Genomic DNA, 19155 nt, shown 5'->3' on the forward strand with positions numbered 1-19155 from the left:
AGATGGAATAAGAAAGTGTGAACAGGAGAAAGTTCAGGGACATAGGTTTAGAGAATAAGTGGAAAAATTTCATCAGGATCTGGAGCGTTTTTGGCATCAAGATTGTACAGAATTCTTCTAAATCCCTGTCTGTCGGAAGACAATGGGAGACAGTGAGTGGACTGTATGCTGTATTGAAAGAGATGGTCCACGAAGATCCTCATACAAAAGTTAGTAGGAAAACAGGATGCTAGTAAGCCGGCTTTTTATTTTGAACCACCCCGGTTTAACAGAGATGGGAGTATTGATGGGCAAAAGTTGGGACCAAGAGCTAGGGACAGAATTATTAGCAATTATTTGGACAAGAAGCAAGTTTCTACACTTAGCCGACTCAGTGTCGAGTTTGGAGTGATTAATAACTGCTTTAGAATTGTCGCGTGCTTTGGTGTAGGCAGAAAATCAACGTGGAGATTTGGATGCAATCCAATTACGATATGCAACGTTCTTATTTTGAACTGCCTGAACACACTTATTCAAAAACCAAGGTTTAGATAAAGGACTAGATTTTTAAGGTGGAATCCCTGCAAGAATAATCCAGAGAGTGAAAATCTAAGCAAAAAATGGGATCGGAAGATTTAAAACAGTAATCCAACTAAGGAAAGGACGAATGGAAATCTCGCAGATCATCCCATTTTGCGTTCTTGTAATGCCAAATAACGCTAGGATTAGAATGGCCATGATAGATGGTCTCTTCTCCATTGGAGAAGAGACCATCACTAAGTTGTGCTCTGAGGTGCTTAGAGGACCACTTAACCAAGAGTTAGTACTGCATTAGCATTAGTGGTGGCAAATGATGAAAGAAAGCAAGCTTATACACCATCAGCCAAAAACCCCTTCCCATTTCACCTTTCAATTCCCTCCAACAGTTTTAGTACTTCCTCGAATTTATTCACGCTATCCACTTCCACAACATAAGATGGGTTTGTTCCAACAGTCAACCACCCATTAACTAAAGGCAAACTCCCACACATCTCTTCTGCAACCATCCTTCCTCAATATGAATTTATGCCCCCTCATATGCGTAGTCTGAGCAAGAGAAGAATCTCATCAGCACTGAGCTTGCTCAAGCCATTCAAAGTCTGAAACACCTCAATCAGATCACCTCGCAGGTGCCTAGCCTCCAGACGCTGCAATTTGCAGAACTGAAACCTTTCTTGACAAGAGAACCCCCCCCTCTCCTCACCAGGATCAAGAGTGTTGGGTGGTTTGTTATGTTTTAGGGTGCATCAAAAACTTAGGCCATATTGCGTCATATATAATATGTGTGTAAATTGTGTGTATTCTGTAATAGATTTGTCTGTTTGCTGGGCTTAAAAACCAAGCTACTCTTGCCTGGGACTAACTAACTCAGTCATGTTGTGAAAAAGGCCCATAAAAATGATGTAATCCGCACCTTGCCTAGTTCCAGAGTACACCGTGGCAATCAAATTCCGACTGTCTGACCTGAAAGAGTTCTCTAGGCTAATTAATTTTTTTCAGTCTATCAAAGAATCCTGAGAAGACAAAATACGTGATTTTCTCTTCAACTGTTAAAGACACTTTACAAATGTTTTTGTAATCCTTGGGTTAACTTTGATGGTACTGATGTTGGTAGTTTCTTCTGGAGGACGTGTAGAAAGATTAGAATACATTGATGTATATTGACTTGAGCACGGGATAATTTTCCTGGAGTTATCGATTGTTTTGCATCCTTTGCTTCGTGGTAGGAGATGTTATCTTCGGTTTTATATATCTCTATCTGCTGTCCACGTGTTCTCAGAAAATTCTTTACAATTTGGACATCTCAGTGTAGAGGCTCAGTATATGTAAGAATTCTGAACACACCTTCTAAACTGGGATGTCCAAATTGTCCCGCATGGTTTGAGAAAACGCAGCCTCTATTCGAAAACTTGGCTGGCATGCGATGGAGAAAACAGCTGCAGAGAAACATCCCAGGAGGCAAAGAACTTCTACAGATACTTGTAAGTATTTTGGACTATGAATCGGGCTACTTACATTGGTTGGGTTCCAGCACCATGCGGCGCTGACAGCTGAAAAATGTTGGCTCATGTTTATATCGTGCAACAAAAGGATGCAGTATAGAAAGTTGAGTAATTTCCAATTAGAAAAATCGGAATAATCAATACAGGTTATTATTTCAGGGTGTGCATAGTATTGCACAATTCTGAAAGAACTTAGGAATCCATTTACAGAAAATGGCCTGGGCTATTAAGTCGTGGAGTAGTGATGTTATGTGACTGGAGACTGTTAAAATTCAATAAACCCAAGACACCATCAAGAATTTTCCAACCAAAATCATCATTTGGGACATGAACCTCTTAATCATCCACCGGAAAATCCTCATCTGGAACCAAGCGATTTTCGTTGGGTTACTTAAATAGGTGGCCAACGTTTTTTCGACGATGGGGAGATTGAAAATGATACGCATGACTGACGACAGCAACACCCTCGTGGATGGCACAGTTGGTAGAATCGCAGTTTCCCACACTGGATGGAAAGGATCTCAGTTAGTCGGGCTCAGGCGAGGATAGCATGGTTTTTTCCTCCCAGAAACTCGGGTTTTCCATCCAGCAAACAGAAAATCGACCACACACACGCGCAATTTACAGACAGTACACATCGAGCAAGGCCTCAGTCGCTCCTAAAACCTAACAACAACAACAACATTAAGGTGACGTCGCAAATATCGCCATTGGTTTTCTACAGAACGCTATTTATCTTCCACAAGACATCATTCGTGTTCTGTGCATGATTTTCATGACAGCCTGTAAAATACGCACGCTTTTGCAATATATTATAATGCAGTAGAGTGCAATTTTTTTGTCCACTACTGTATATACGATACAATGCAACGCATTCTCTGTCTTCATGTATAGTCAAGTTGCTACATTCCAGTATCCTGTTTATCTTTACAAGATAATTGAAAAGAGTGTATTTTTGTCCAAGGTGTTTACCACTATTTCTGTAAAGCGAAAATACCACCCAAACAGAAATGCTTCTATGGTAGCGTCTTTTTTCCTGGTTCAAAGTGGTCTGCTAAACATTTCTCTACTGTATAAAAGGCTGGTATGTAGATTAAATCGATCCCGAATGTACGCGCACATACTTCTAAAGAGGGTTGTGTTATTTGGAAAGAGATGGAGTCACATTCTTTGCACAAGCCACTTAGAGGAACTAGTAGAGTTGTTAAGAAACCATTAACTGAGGAAGACCAGGACACAATAAACAAGAAACACTGTGTAATGTGGTGCGCATTTTATTACTGCATATCCTTGGATTGCTTTTTATTATAAATTGATTCTAAGGGATTGATTCAAGCGTCCTTTTTTAATGATCGAAGTTATTAGGAATATTTTTACGAAACAGTTCCCCAATTTTCTTATAATAGTGGTTAGGCTCTTGGAGAAGACCTGAATTTTCGAATTACAGCTAAAGGGAAAGAACTTTCATGTTTTTTGGGTTTTTTTCTTTTTTTCCATACCCTGGCTGAGTTAGTAGGTCTCGCGGAAGAATTTTCTTCTTGTAACCGGGTTTTTCATCCCTAAAAATACAAACCAGCTATAAAATACCGAAATTCCCACGCATAATAAAAATAAACGCACAGTAAAAGTTTTTATCGCTTAGTACACCACCTGGCGGTGGAAAAGCAACCTATATATTTTTTTATTTAGTTTTGAATAAATTAAAAATGTTGTCCAATTTTAATGGTCCAATTTTGGAGTAATCTATGAAATATGGGCAATTTTTAAAAAGGATTATCAGTTGCTGTAGGTTCCTTTTTTCCCAGAAGGAGTTTGAGGTTCAATATTCCTAGATACCATATCACTGAACGTTTGGCTGAAAAATCTCTTGAATATTCCACAGACTAATTCCTCACAGTATCATCTCAACTGGTGAATCCCTGCGAAAACTGGAAACAGAGAAATCGAATTATGTCACGTGATATCGCGAGTGACTGGTAATTCCCAGAAAACACGGAATTGTGGGAAAGTCGGCCAGTCACCTCTGAGTTCTTTTGGCGACGAACACGCACTAAAATATCTCGAAGCAATTTGTGTCGACACCCACTGCAGTCACGTGGAGTAATAACGTGAATCACACTTCAATTCTGGTGGATTGGTGAAAATAGCTTCATTTTCAGCGCTCAGAAAAAGATTCTCAATGTCTCATTAAGATTTTTTTAGTCTTCAGTTAATGCACAATGCTTAGCCAATAGAACAGACGAAGGAGTGGATTAAAGAATCTACTTGTTCCTTGGGAGGAAGAAACAAATAACTTCGAGTAAAATAGTGCTAGAGACACGAAATTTAAATTTAGAGTTTATTGAATACAAATTCAGAGTTTATTGAATAAAGGTTACTTGTGAATTTCGTGTCTCTAGCACTCTTTTACTCGAAGTTATTCTCATTTCGTGGGTTCCATTTTAAAATGATCATCCTGCACTACAGTTGCCTGTTTAGCCTTAATTGCTGTAATAGCCTGAAAAGCAGGATCAAAAGATGAAATGGAGTTCTAATTTTTGTCATTCTGTCTTTTATTGATCAATGACTCGTTACTAAGAAGGATTATCGAGGATTTATTTGGAAAGCGTTCTGTTTTACATGCCACTATCGAAGATGGGTCAAGGCGAATCGATTTTGCTATCACTTGCACATAAGATTAGTTGCGTCTGTAGAGTGCGCGCGCGCACATACGTTTTTTTTAATATTTTGGAGAATTATTATTTTTATATAAACAGGTTTTGCAGCACCAACATGGACAAGGCTTTTGAAACTTAACATCAAAAATATTTCGATCAATAGAAATACATAATAAGGGTTGCATTTCCTTCTTGAAATATGGACCTGGGTTCGATCCCATCAACTAAGGAAGAAAGGTTTTTTTTTACTCACATTGTGGCCGAGGTTTTCATCCCGACCATTTAATACACTTTGTTGTTGTTATAGGGTTTTAAGAGCATCGGCAACTAAGGCCATATTGCTCCATACTGTTCTGTGGTCGACTTTGTTTACTGGACGAAAAACCCTGCTACTCTCCCCTAAGACCGACTAACTCAGCCACCTTGTGAAAAAGATCATAAAAATCGCTCACTTCATCAACGGGATTCGAACTCGGGTCTTTTCCACCCGGTGTTGGCGATTCTGCCAACTGCGCTACTCGCGAGAGCTCCCATATAATACACGCAGTACAAAAACAATCAGCTGACACCTCATATCCTTAGTTTCCTTGACATAAAAATGACAACGACAAAAAAAGACAAATTTTTTTCGGCGAACGAACACAACAGATGGAAAACACCAAAATACTCACACACGGCATCGACCTCCGGGGACAGGAACAGAGTGACGGCCACGAGCAGCACGCTGGCTGTGAGGATGGACAAAGTGATGATCACCACCGCCCACACGATGCGCCGCCGCCTTGCCTCTTTGGTCGTAATCCCGGGGATCTCCTTCAGGCCGAACTCAACGGCCACGGCTTCCGTCAGGGAAATGTTGCTGTTCAGAGTGCGAGAACTGCCTTCGCTGCAACGGGACGAGGGGGCCTCCGACCCTCCGGTGGATTCGATCCCGGACTGCCTCTGACATCGTCGCGACTGACGGACTCGGTCGTCCGTACTGCGTTCGCTGATGCTCCGACGAACTCTGGGTCTGATTCGGACCCTTTCGCACTCGACTGCGGACACAGAACGACGCAGCTTCTGACGAGTCTTTCGCTGATGGTGTCGACCATCCCCGTTGACCCCTTCCGCTTTAGACAGCAGACCGGAAACGCTCGCCTCGCTGCTGTTGCGGCGTATCTTCCTCTCTTTCTTCTCCTCCTTATCTCTCCGGGCCCCTTCTCTCAAGAGCCTCACTTGGGGATGCTCTAAGGGACGTTCCGCCATGGGCGTCGGAGTGCGGTCACTGTGGGAGTACGAAGAGGGTCGACTGACGTCTGACAGTTCGGGGGTGCCGGTGTCTGTGTACTGGGGGATGTTCAAGTGCAGCTTCCCGGATGAAGTTGAAGACTTTTCAAGACCCCTTTCTCGGCCTTCGCCGGTTGCGTGCGATACCATGGCGGCGGCGGCGGCACCTGACGAGATGAGCGATTAAATTCACGGGTCGTCGGTTGTTGTTATGACGTCCGCTTCTTTAATTCCCTTCTTCGACCTCGTGTGTGCATGCACGCGCGCACGCGAATTTTGTGCGAAGATCGTCGGCGGTTGTGGGTTACGGAGGGTCGTGTTCCTGTGGCGTCCCTCATTGGTTTGTTTTGGGACGGTACCATGTGGCCCAGATCATCACTCCGCGTCTAATGCCCCTTCGGCGTTCTCCAATGCTAGGCAACCCCCGTCGCTATAATTAGTTTCCCGGCTCGTTGTATATTTCCCCGCAACATTCTAATTTTGGTCGTGTCGGGAGGGAGGGAGGGTGGGAGCCACGGGCGTCGCCTCTTCCTCCGTTTTGCTTAATGCGCTTCGAACGTTGCCACGATGCAGACGGAAGGGGGGAGGGAACATTTGCATGACGGTCCCTGTTTGTACTGTTTACGATGTTTCTCCATCGGGGTGTTATATTTGTCGGAGACGGTTTACGGCGATGTCCTCAGCATCCGGAATGAAATCGCTTATCAAGATCGAAAGTCTCGACGAGTTTTTTTGAGTGTGGGTGGCGTTTAATGACTTTGCATTTAGACCCAGTGGGGTGTCTGTTACTATAATTAAGAGGACCCAATAACGCTACCCCTACGAACAGTCCTCCTCCAGATTGACACTCTCACGCCTAAAATTTATGAAGTTCTAAAAGCGAGATTTGTAGAAATGGAGCAGTTCACAAATTAACTTGAAATGGGCGCAGTTCACAAGTTATAGACGAAAAAAGTAAAACGAAATGAGTATTGGCCTAGTATGAACTCCTTCTCTTCATGGTGTTATTTCGAATCTTCATATTAGAGCTAGAAAAACGTTTGGTTTCCACGCGATTCTAAATTGGGTCCAACCCGTAGTTCCCTTTTTAAATTAATAATGCACCTAAGCGTGTCCAGAACGATTAGCAGCATTTATTGAGGTTTAAAAAACCCTAGCGCTCCCCGTGAGATCGAATAACTGCAGCCTGATTAAAGAGGACTTTAATAACCCTTCCAGTCCAAGACAAGATTCAACCCCAGACCTCTCCAAACAGAGAGGTGAAACAAGCATAGTGTCACTGTGGATAAACCAGTAGAGTTATTACATTTTTATTTATTTAGAAAACATTTTCACCCTTGAACAGTTTGGCTGGAAGATGGTGAATCTTATACGATCATAAGTTGCGTCTACAGTTCCATCATCTCCAATAAGCCAGCTTATTGGACCACATTTTTGGATTTTTAAAATCCAATAGTTTGAGTGCGTTATATCCATCTATATTATACAGCAACGGATGAAAGAACACCAAATCATGTTACTATGCTAGATGGATCCTAGTTGCTGGAAATCTGCGGTGTGTGTTTATTGTCTCCCTGGCCTATCACCTGGGTCATGGAGCTACGAGTACCCGTATTTCAATACCCGTAAATTGAATGTTATTTAATTTGCAGAAACTGTGGTGAGGCTCTTGCTGAGTCCAGAAACTATTTTCGTTGGGTTGGTTGTAAATAGGATTCAGGTTAGTAGTTTTATATCATCGTGGTAATGTTATTGTATCTCTCTATCTTGTGAAGTTCTCTGACCTTATGTGATCGTCGTAAGAACAGTCAATTTATTTATTTTGACATCTAGACGTAATCGTGTGGTATAAAACGTGTCCTTGGTAATCAAAGAGGCATTTCGGTACACAGTCACGGATTGGCTATCGGATTCCACGATCAAACCGGGTTCCATTCTCCTCAACAAAACACAAGGTTTTACAATGGATTCAGGGACACTAAAAGTGGACAGAGGAAGGTTGAAAAAACGTTTCGTGGTCTGAGAATTCCGGTTCCTGCTGTTTTACGCTAGTGGAGGATCAGCATATGGCGAAAACAATCCAATTGAGCATCTTTAGGATGAAATGACACGAGCTCTTCCGAGTAGAGATTCTAACCATCCAGTTTGCAACAACTGTGGGAAGCAATTTAATCAAAAAGTACTCAACATCGTTTGGCACGCTTTCGACATCCCTTTGAGTCTATGCACGACAAATCCAGGCTATTCTGAAGGCCAAAGGGGACTTACTCGCTATTTGGTGGTTGTATCTAAATAAATGGCCACTCATTGTATTGCTTATCAGCTTAAAATCCTTCAGAGTTCTTCCAGATGTTTGGAAAAATTCTTTCTTCTGCTAAGAATTTCATCCTTTTCATCTTTGGGTCCTATGGACCAACAACGAAAAATGTGCACCATCACGACACTACCTCGGGTTGTTAACGCCTCAGGTTATAGTCGCTCTGCAAGTGCGAGAAACAGCAGGACATTGCAAGGTGGTGCACCACCACACCTTGAGCAACGAATCAAGGAGATAGTTAACCATCATTTTCTTGACAGGATAATTTCCACGAAGATATTTAACATCTAGAATTTATTCAGTGATACCAACAGTACCCGAAATAAAAGCGTTATAATGGTTGTCACATCAAATGAAGTATTAATGAATTAACTTCAAACCTCTTCTGTCATTCCAGGTGCTATTTCCAAAGTTATGCACCCAGAATAACCATAGATTGCTACAAAAGATTTAATCCCAAAAATGTTAACTTTCTATGTAAAGAAAAAAGGGGTAATTTACTTAGTCCCCAAAAGGTTAGTTTACTCTCACAATGAAGTCTTCAGTGAAGCCACTGGATTTGATGAATCCAATAAAAACTGGAAACCTAGTAACAATTCAGAAATTCAACGAACTGTTTTGCATCAGCTGCTTAGCAGCGTTTAAAAAGGTAGCGAAACGTTGATTCCTACACCACTACAATGCGCCGTGTCACACGCCACTCGCCATCCTTGATTCTCCTGGTTTTGGTACCATTCGACTTTTGGCTATTCCCAGAATTAAAACAGGACATGAAAGAAAAATGATCTTTTAGGACTTCCTAATTTAAAAATATCTGGAAATGTCAGCTTGCTGATATGATGGGATCACATCACGAATGACTACAACACACCTATTAATATTGCGGGGTCCTCGGGGAATTTAAAACTAATTCCATAATGGAAAAACACATGTTACAAACAAAAACCTCTAAATACTGCATCTATATAGAAGTTCCAGTAACCTGGGCAACCAGATGGACACGCAGCATTAAAAATGAACTCTATTAAAAACTAATGAAGTCTGTTTCCATCTTCTTTCAAAAGAGCTGATCAAAATAGGTACTAAAAGTTTGGGGTTTTTTTATCACTGTGGATACGAGCCTCAACAGGGACGGGCTTATAATTTGAACGCCAGAAGGGAGGCTAATAAAACAGTTAATGAAGATAAACTCTCCAAACAAAGACAATGGTCTTCTATTGTCTTTATAATGTGGCATTAATAAAGTTATTTATTCGCATTGGATATTTTCGTTTAAATGCATTCTTTCTCTCTCTCTCTCTCTCTCTCTCTCTCTCTCTCTCTCTCTCTCTCTCTCTCTCTCTCAATGTTTTATTCTTTAATTTTTATGGGTATAAAGATATTAGGGTCCTTTTCACGTGCTGCAGTTATTTATCCTCTTGGGGGATGTCTGATACTGCTGATTCGTTATCGGATTCTCCCTGGAACATCAACCAACAAAATGTGGATGGCCAAAAATTGCAGTGGAGCGTGTTTTGGACATTTGACAAGTTAACGGGGTTGGGCAGAAGAGTTAAATGGGTTCTATACGTTATTTTATTAGATAGCGCTCTGGAAACCGAGTTGAGAATTAGGAGAGGAGAAGAAACAAAAGGACAGAGGATGACGTTAAACAAATATACAGAAGGAAAAGAGAAAGGTAAATATAATCAAGGAAACAAAGAACCAGAGAAGTAGAAGAAGATCAGAGATAAAGAAAAGAAGAGAGAGATCGAAAATAACAGACCCAGAGGAGGAGGGGGAAGCAGATACCAGAAAAATTGATCTCAGTAGTCTATCCAGTAAGCAGTTTCTCACGATGGCGAATGCGCACGCAGGAGACTGAGAATGCACTCCAGTTGACCTTCCTGCACGCGTTGGTGGTTGCAAGTTCATTTATTTTGCATGGTGCTTTAAAGCAACTGGTGCTATATTACATCGCTTTGGTGAGAGGTGCGTGGATAGTCTCGCTTCTTTTAATATTCTTAAGAAGTCCATCTTTGGTCAGTATGCTTGCGAGAGCGTTATGGAAGGGTGTTTTGCTTAAAAAATGCACACCCAGCTGCATTACACTCGCTCTATTTCATTCGTAGCATGCAGGAGTAAGTGTGAAAATGATATGAATGGAAAAAATTTAAATCAGGATGCCACATAGGAGATTCCTTGACTTATAGAGAGGAGAAAGTGTGGATGAAGATGGGAATGGCTAATAAAGTTGATAAATAAACGATAAAATGACAGAAAAAAAAAGAAAACAAAGACTTTTGAAGAATATTACTCTTTGGAATTTTATATGCCTCTTAAGATAGCAATTTCTGGTATGATTGAAAAGTTATCGATTTAAAACAATTAATCCTGAATTGTTAGCTTTCCCACATTGCTTTGGTGTAATGCAGGAATGCACTTCTACAGGGGTTTGTATAAATGCGCTTAGAATGTTATTAGAAATATTTATGGATTATTTCCAATAAATTCGGCTAATTTAATTATTATTGGATAGTAAATCGATCTTAAAGCTAACATAAAAGCAAGCATATGGAAAGGGGGATGTAGAAAATCACGTAGTAGTAGAATCGAAATAAAAGAGAAGCAAACTTTTGCACACGAGACACAATGGCTATGTGTCTGTGTTGAGTGGCGCCTGTCACGGATGAAGTGCTTACTAAGAGCGGGATGTCATCTCGCGAGACTAATGGACTACTTGAATATTCCATCGGCCACAAGCTGAGCGATGCTCTCATCTCGAGATGTACATCTTCAATCTATTAAATTCTCTCCAATTTCCCCCACTTTTAGACGACTAATTAATTGGACACGTGAGTTTATTCATCACCACTGTGGTCTTTCAAGGGAAGGGCTAAGATAGTATTCAATCTACTTTCTAAGACTACAATTCCAAGCATCTTCTAAGCGCGTGTCTTAATCTCGAGTAGTTTGCTTAATGAATAATAAGAAATCAAAAATTACTTCGCGTTCAATGCCACGAGGGGATTACGCGCGCACATTACGGACTCCCCACTGAAATCTTAAAATAACGAAACCTTAACACAACGAGCACTTCCCATTACTAATTCCCAAGTTAATTTTCGCTCAGAACAAAGCTCTTAAGTTTTCTCTACCCACTTAGCATCCGCCATGCTCATCCAAACGAACAACCAGATAACTTACCCAACTCATCAATTACTGGAGCCATCCTCAGAGTGATGCCGACGAGCAGTATGCTAAGCAGGAACAGAAAAACGGCTACAGCAATTACCACGACTCTGGCACGTGGAGATAAATCGCTCTCGGTCTTCTTCTTTCCCCCCTTGTGTTCGGTGGAAGAACCTCCCTCCTCATCTGGGTCTATCTCGCAAGCCACGTTATCGGGGACGGTGTCCTGCATACTATCACCACGATAAGAAGTCTTCGCGCCTACTGAGGATGCTTGCCATTCGCTTTCGGCAACTAATGACCTCGGAATGAGGGGTCTTCCGTCTAATGACCACGTAGCTCCTTCGAGACTCCGAATTTCCGTAGTGCTGGAATCTATCCTTCCTTCTATGAAACCGACACAGCTTTTCGCGTTGCCTGAGCGGGAAGACGAGAGGGATGTTGGACGCTTGGCAACAGCGCACAGATTCATCGATGACTGATTGTAAGGCTAAAGAAGATTGTAAGACAGTTTCTTGGAATCCACTAACCTCATTAATAATGTACGCGTGTCACTTCTCTTAGGGTAATAAATAACCTACTGGTACACTTTCACCACATCCGGTTCCACCTATGTGCGCATGCGCGACAACCTGTTCCTTCATCATCGGTGAGACTTTTCGGATTTTGTTTGGTGGAATTCTCTTCGGTTGATTACCGGGGATTTCTCCTTTCGAAATGGATGCGCTTGGACAAGTCACCGTGCAGCAGCAGGACTCCTTCGATCGGGAACGCACACACCTCGCTCTCGGCTATCATTTTACATCCGCCAAAACGCGATCTGCCTCAGAGCACGATCCGGAGTGATCGCGCTATCAAAATATGACGTTCTCCTCCTCCTCCTCCTCCCTCCTCCAATTCATTATTGACGTTGGAACTCGGAAAACCTCTTTGTAGCGTTCTACGCTTGCCACAAAACACCCCTCCCACTTCCTGAGATGATACTAAAGTCGAAGAAGGCAGGGGGGACAGTTTGGGGGGAAAAGAAAGAGGCAGACGAACTTATAATGGCCTTCTGAAACGCTACCGATGTCGTCTAAGGTTGCCGGGAAGACATATCTGTTTCTATAGAAGGTAAGCCGATATCACTCGCTACGGGAGGCACGTGCGCACACACACAGATGGTTTGTCGTGCTCGGAGTGTGACGGCGCGTCGACTCTTCCCCCCCCCCCCTCCTACCATCGCAGGGTTTTTTCGCCACGTAAGGGGTTTCTCTGATCGCTCGCTGATTAGAATTACGAAACGTGCGTTCTCGAAGTCGACCGTGAAAAGAATTCCTCCCCCAACATCGTCCCCGTCAAGATGAGTAATGGGAGTACAGTGGACGCTGCACTCTGACAGCAACGCATGCGCAATTTTCACCCTCTTCCATATAATCAATAGGATACTGTTTGATGTCCTAATTTTCCATAAAGCTGGAACCCAAGTAGCTAATTAATTTCTGGAGGAGGGTGTCGTACAAGGAGAGGTGTCGTAAATTCCAACCACGCTCTACTTAACGGGAAGTTGAAAATAACGTTGCTGTCAAAAGCGCATGGTTCTTTTGGAATTGCAAGGTTGTTCTTGTTTCTTTTTTTAAAATCGTTAAGATGTAGTCTTGTTGGATAAATGTCTTGGCTGCATGCTCTTTCTCTTGAAATATTTCCTCTTCCATAATGAACCCGCTTCACTCCATAATGGAAATACGACTTTCTGTCTATTGAAAAATAAAAGATGATTGATCGCTAATCGAAGATAATTTTCTTTCCACACGCACCATTCATATTAAGATAAATAATTATTCTGATACAATAACGTTGAAGTTCTCTTATTGGTCAAGTTAAACAGGTCATAAAGCCCTTAAAAAAGACACAATAAGGAGGGCTTTCTTCTTTTACAGTGGATGGAGAAATTCTGCATGAAACTACTCTAATTGAAACACAGTTCTGCCATTAGGAGAACACCAAAGTGCTGTCTGTGTTTCAATCAAGACAACTCTTTATAAAGTTATTCAAGAAATTTCTCCTATTGCTGCCTGTCGCTCAATTCTCAACTGGATTGAACATTGCCTAACCTTAATCGAAGTAAACCAAACCGAGATGACCAAAAATTACTTCACAGAAAGGTGTAGAACTCATATGGGATGAAATTCTAACCATTAGCTAGAAGCGTATTTCAACAAATCTCGGATTCTGGAGTATTGGCTCTTGAAAAGACTCACTAAGCTCACACAAAAGGCTGCAATATACTGAAACCGAGGAGTGACACCATGGAAACAGCAAATAACGATTTCCAACATCCTAACATTAGCCAGATTGCTCAATGGAGGACTTGGCGCTCCCGATAATATGGTGATTGTTAAAAAGCCAAGGGTTGTTGGATCAACATCAGCTTGACGACCTTGTGTTAGAAACAAACGACCCTGGAAAATACCATCAACCCAAGGATTTATCTCGATAAATATGACAACAGAAAACAACATGACCTTGTTGTCGATAAATACAACAGAACCACGAGATACTTTGGTTAACTAAGTTAACCAATCATTCACCAAATCAACATATCTTGGAGTCACCAAAAAGGGACTATCCAATTCCACTTTTTAATTTTAATGGAAGAAAAAAGGTTGACGAAATTACTCTATTCTCTAAGTGTCCTATTCTCTGGAGCTTTCTTTTGATGTTTGTGATTTAAGGTCCCAATACTACCTTGACAACACATTTTGTTTATCAACCAGAAATAACAACAGGTTGGGTTGCTATTTAACAGTCAAACACGTAAACATCCAGCGATGTCAAATAACGTTGAGTTTGGTACAGAAATACGATGTGGCAATTGGGGAAAAAAGGGGGGTCTATACTTACTGTTCCCATTTGCGTGCATTCAGTATCCCAACTGTTTATTCTTTAACGATATATAAACACGCAAAAGAATATAATTCGACGTTTTATGCAGTTTCTATTGACAATTAGTTTTGGTTTAAGTAGAGAAGGGAGTCAGTTGGCCCAAACAGCTGGAAGCCCTCAATAATGCCAGCTGGTACCCATGACAACAACTGGACAATGAATTCTACTCACATATACAAACTCGCGATACATATTTCACGCACCGGGTATCTAGTTAGTGGATGACAGCGAAATCTGAAGATAATACGTTGGCTTCCATAGCAACCACCACAGATTCACAACCCTCCGCTTTTCCAAACTGTATTTTACAAAGGAATACGTCATACAGTAGAAGAATGTGGTCTATACTTTTTTAGATCGCAGTGTATATAAATAAAGTTAATTTTCAAAGTCAGATCATTTCGAACCAGTTAAAATTTATCCAGATTTATTTACTTTTAAAGGGAAACAGGTGCAGACACCTTTTTCTTTATCCTCAGACAGATAAGAAAAGATCGGGACACGCGATGGGGCTCCTTGGTTTTAGCTAAACAATAAACGCTCAAACAGGTGACGGAAAGATCGATACAGCTTGAGATTCCCGTGGCGTCCCTTATCTCGTTCTATCACTGCGCACCCTATTGTTGTGTTTCTGTGGATTCAGAATGCTTTGAAACCTGCTGGGAATACAATCCCCCCCTCTCAATTCAGAAACAGTGTGGTTATAATTGTTGAGATTCTAGAAGCGACTGCAGAAGCACGCGAGCCAGAACTAAGGCAGAGAAAGAAAAGCAAAAGATTGAAGGAAAGGATAAGATTAAGGAAAAACGGAGAGGGCAGTTTTATTTGATAACAGATACCCCAGATGGTACTGTTAAATATTCGTTATAATTCGAATAAAAATCATTTACCGTATTTACTCGCATATTTTCCCATCTTTTGGGAAAGAAACTTATGCAACTTTCACACCTTCATCATAATGTCAAATTATTAATTCGCGTGTCACGCGAATCCTAATCATTAAATGGTTCCAAGTAGAAATTCGTTAGCCAAGAACTACGATATTTAACGTCTCTTAATGACATCCAATACCTGAGTTAGATACTACTAACAGAAATTTTCTCTAGAAGTACTACTTGCTAAATTCCTCTTAACAAGGCTTGGTTTATTTTAAAATCCATTGTAACTGAAGGACTTTTTTTTGTTCATCTTGATTAATTATCGCTTAGCAAGCTTTCTGCGTCAAGATCTTGAAGCATAATTATTTCGAACGAAGGCTAATTCTAGAAACGGACTTCAACATCATCCAGAAGCAGGAAGCTACCAATTACTCTCACGTATCATCCCTTTAACATTAAGTCTAATCGATTGGCACTACACAACGTTCAATTCAATTATCTCATACAAATTGAACACATTTTTCTTTCCAGTTATTTAATGTCAGGAAATACTTCGACGCTACCTATCGGAATTTTTCAGTACTAACGCTTACTGGATTGAAATTAATAATTAAAACTATTAAAAGTGGTTTTAAAAATCGAAAAAATATACAAGAATTGTACAAATATAATTTATTGATTATAAATTAATAATAATCCTTAAATTATAATCAAAATTGACAATAATTTTACACGAATCATGTTGAAAAACCTTCAAACCACTATTTTAGCAACACCTATCTTTTTGATTCTGGTTGTCATGCGCAGTTAATAGTCACGTACGAACGATTAGTTTCTAACCCGTTAAGCTGACACATACAAGCGATAAGAAAAAGAGCACAGTTAATACGAGTGTTTGTGTTTCATCGATTGCTTTATTCCGTCCAATCCTTTAATCTCTAAAGAATGCAGTAATTGCACGAGAGATATTAAAGATCTACGTTAGGGAGAGAAATGGAAAAGATACATTTGCTAAGCTCTTAGAAATTGCAAAATCATCGCTGGCAATTTGTTGTTTTACATTTTCATTTCTTTTAAGTCTCGGGATGAAAAGCGTAAACACCTTAATACATTTACTGGGATTCCAGAAGGATAGTTTAAATTCTTAATTCGCATTTTGAATGATTCTGGTGTACCATCAAATACACACACCATGAAAAAAGGATGAACGTTGCTGGACTTAAAATGCGCATGTTCCACAAGAGCAATCCTACGCAACGACCTTCACGCTTGCAAGTTTTTTTGCAAAAATTCCACTCACCACACACAAAGCTTTAATGATATAATTAAAGCTGTAGATGCATCCAGGCAATGCTACAGCCTTTAATCTATCAGAACCCAGGGTGGGGGAGGATTCCCAAATAACCATTAACTGTTCAGAACGTAGTAGAAGAAAGAGTACATGTCCTTGGTGTTTTATAGTACTTTTACTCTCTTTTTAGGTGCATAATATTAATTACGACACATTTAATCTCAACGGAAGTGTCCATTTATTAAATTACATCATATTTACTCTTCAAAAAGATGCTTATTTCAGTAAATGACGTCACGTTTATTCTCGAAGAAGGTGTTTGTTTTTATAACTGACGTCAGATACCCTCTCGGCGAAGGTGTTAATTTCAATAAATGACGTCACGTATCCTCTACGAAGGTGCTAATTTCGGTAAATGACGTCACATCTACTCTCGGGCCGGCCCAGTAACACAGTTGGTGACTTTTCAAATCGCCTCACTCGTGTCTTTAAGAAATTCAAGATTCAAATGAAGGTTATTTAAGGTATTCAAGTCTCTTCCATCACTGAGAGGGTATTTTGGACTGAGCGTTCCAAAATTGAACTCGAAGAAAGATTTTCTACCATTCCAGACTGGGAAAAAAAAAATCGTCTGCTCTATCTTTGAAATGCGCATGTCCATTAAACTGACGTGGGCTCATTTCACTGTTAGAGGTACTTTGCAGTCACTAGAAGAGTCAGGATCATTACCATTTACAGACCACAGCTTGCAATAACATATGGAACTTAAAAAAAGCTTTCAAGAATCAAACAGGAATTGCTACTTTCTTCCTCCATTCATCGTTTTGTCCTTGACATTAACAATTTACTTTTATATGCGTGAATATGTTCTGTTTATCGTTTTCTCCAGTAGTTCTGATTTTAATGGTCTAAACTATCTGCAGAGATTATTAATCGAATCACTTAAGGTTTCTTGAAGGTCACTTAAAGTGATGTACGTGAGGATAAACGAGAAATGAGCACCCCAGACTCAGTAATGGAAGTTTACGGAAGAACGTCATTATACCTAGGTAAATGCCGGGATATTGAGGGTCGACGGTGGCTACCTCTGGTGGATAATGGTTAACTGAAAGCCATTAACAACACATAAAACAGCAGTCAGTCCAGTACTGGGTGCGCTGGTCCAATACCAGTTTTATTCGAAATATATCGAAATGGAGCTTGTTTTTGCAATAACAGTTTAATTTTTTATAATAATTAATATAAAATATAACTAATTTACTCTTTTTTTTTTTAAACTGCAGCAGAGATACGCAGTTTGTTTCGAATTGAAGAGAAAAGAACGAAAATTGTTTCAAGGTCTCTAAGTGATCCAATTTGGAGAAAAAGACCATAGAAGGGAGGGGAAGAAGAATATATCTTCAATGCGTAAGTGAGAGGGAGAGAACAATTCGACTTTTAAATGATTTATTTCCAAATATTTTATCTAACAAATGTTTCAGCCTCTACATTCTCCGGATATGGCTCAAAACTGTTTTATTTTCCCTGAGCTGACACAAAAAACCTTAAATGAAACAGAACAGGGGTTAAATAAACGAAACTCGCTTATTATTGAATAAAAGAGGGCTCTTAATCGGGGAAAAGGCACATCTGTTCGGCCTTCAAAGCAAGATAATCTAGGGTGTAATCAGATTAATATTTTAATTAAGAGAGAGAGAGAATAATATTCTTGCAGTCATTCGATTTACGCTGCAGGAATGCGATGTTAATCGATTAGGTTGTGTGTTATTACATTCTGACTGATAGCTTGGTTTGTGGTTATCACAATTCTGTTAATTAAAACCGGTTGAAGATAACACGCGAGCCAATATTTTCCACCGTTTATCAGCCATGTACGTACTAATATGGCTCTTCTTACTGACATGGAGAAAGGTTGTGCTCTCCAGGATGCCATCCAGTGGGAGCAAATTTGATTTCATCATGGCTAATTTATGCTAAAGTTTTAGTATCGCATAACCATAGCAAAGAGTCCATTCTTCCTAGTTGAATCACAATATTTATTGTTAAAATTCGGGTTGAAAAACTTTAGGGATATCAAGTCCTGATTGGTGGTACTTTTAACATATTTTAAACACGTTTTTAGTAATCCTACTTAAGGGCAGCAGAAATTAATTATGGAGCTTACTGGAGATGTTTCCATAACCCATAATATTTATTCTTTCCTTGGATACAAACGTTGTTTTCTGATGGAAAGTTCCAAGCTGAATTTTTACAACCGAAGTTTCCAGATCTCTACGGTTTATCAAAAGTTTTCTCGATGTTTGAGAGTAAGTTGCTACATCTATCACTTAAAGCCGACACTCCATCGACTTTCTATCAAACCGACTTGGAGTTTTATCTCTTTCCGTATGTCGCACTTTGCCGATCCAGTAGATAAGTTGATGGCGTGTCTTTTGTTGCCATTGCTGGAATGAGCCAATATCTCACCTTTGACGACTCTCCCGTAGTCTGACCTTTGGCGATATCAAAGGGGATGGCTACAATCTGTGCGTAACCTAGCCACTCGTCCCCACCCTTTTTCCTATCCTCCTGATGTTCATTGTTTCGCTTATAACCGTGCCACGGAGTCGGTGATAAAAACCAGCAA

General features: G+C 40.4%; 1 protein-coding gene across 3 annotated transcripts in view; it reads right to left on the minus strand.

Moving 5' to 3' along the window:
* LOC150075149 (uncharacterized) overlaps positions 1-19155 on the minus strand; it is a 231786-nt gene that overhangs the window by 78573 nt on the left and 134058 nt on the right. Inside the window, exon 1 of one of the 3 annotated variants that reach the window (XM_090388739.1) lies at positions 5350-6221. The exons of the other annotated variants lie outside the window; for them this stretch is intronic. Within the exon in view, the coding sequence (XP_090244865.1) occupies positions 5350-6097 (748 nt within the window). The 5' untranslated portion in view covers positions 6098-6221. Of the gene's footprint in view, positions 1-5349; positions 6222-19155 lie in introns of those variants that run through there. 3 annotated transcript variants of the gene reach the window in all.

This window comes from Mastigoproctus giganteus, chromosome 14, assembly GCF_048544385.1.
Source record: "Mastigoproctus giganteus isolate SK-2022 chromosome 14, ASM4854438v1, whole genome shotgun sequence".
Lineage (NCBI taxonomy): Eukaryota > Metazoa > Arthropoda > Arachnida > Uropygi > Thelyphonidae > Mastigoproctus > Mastigoproctus giganteus.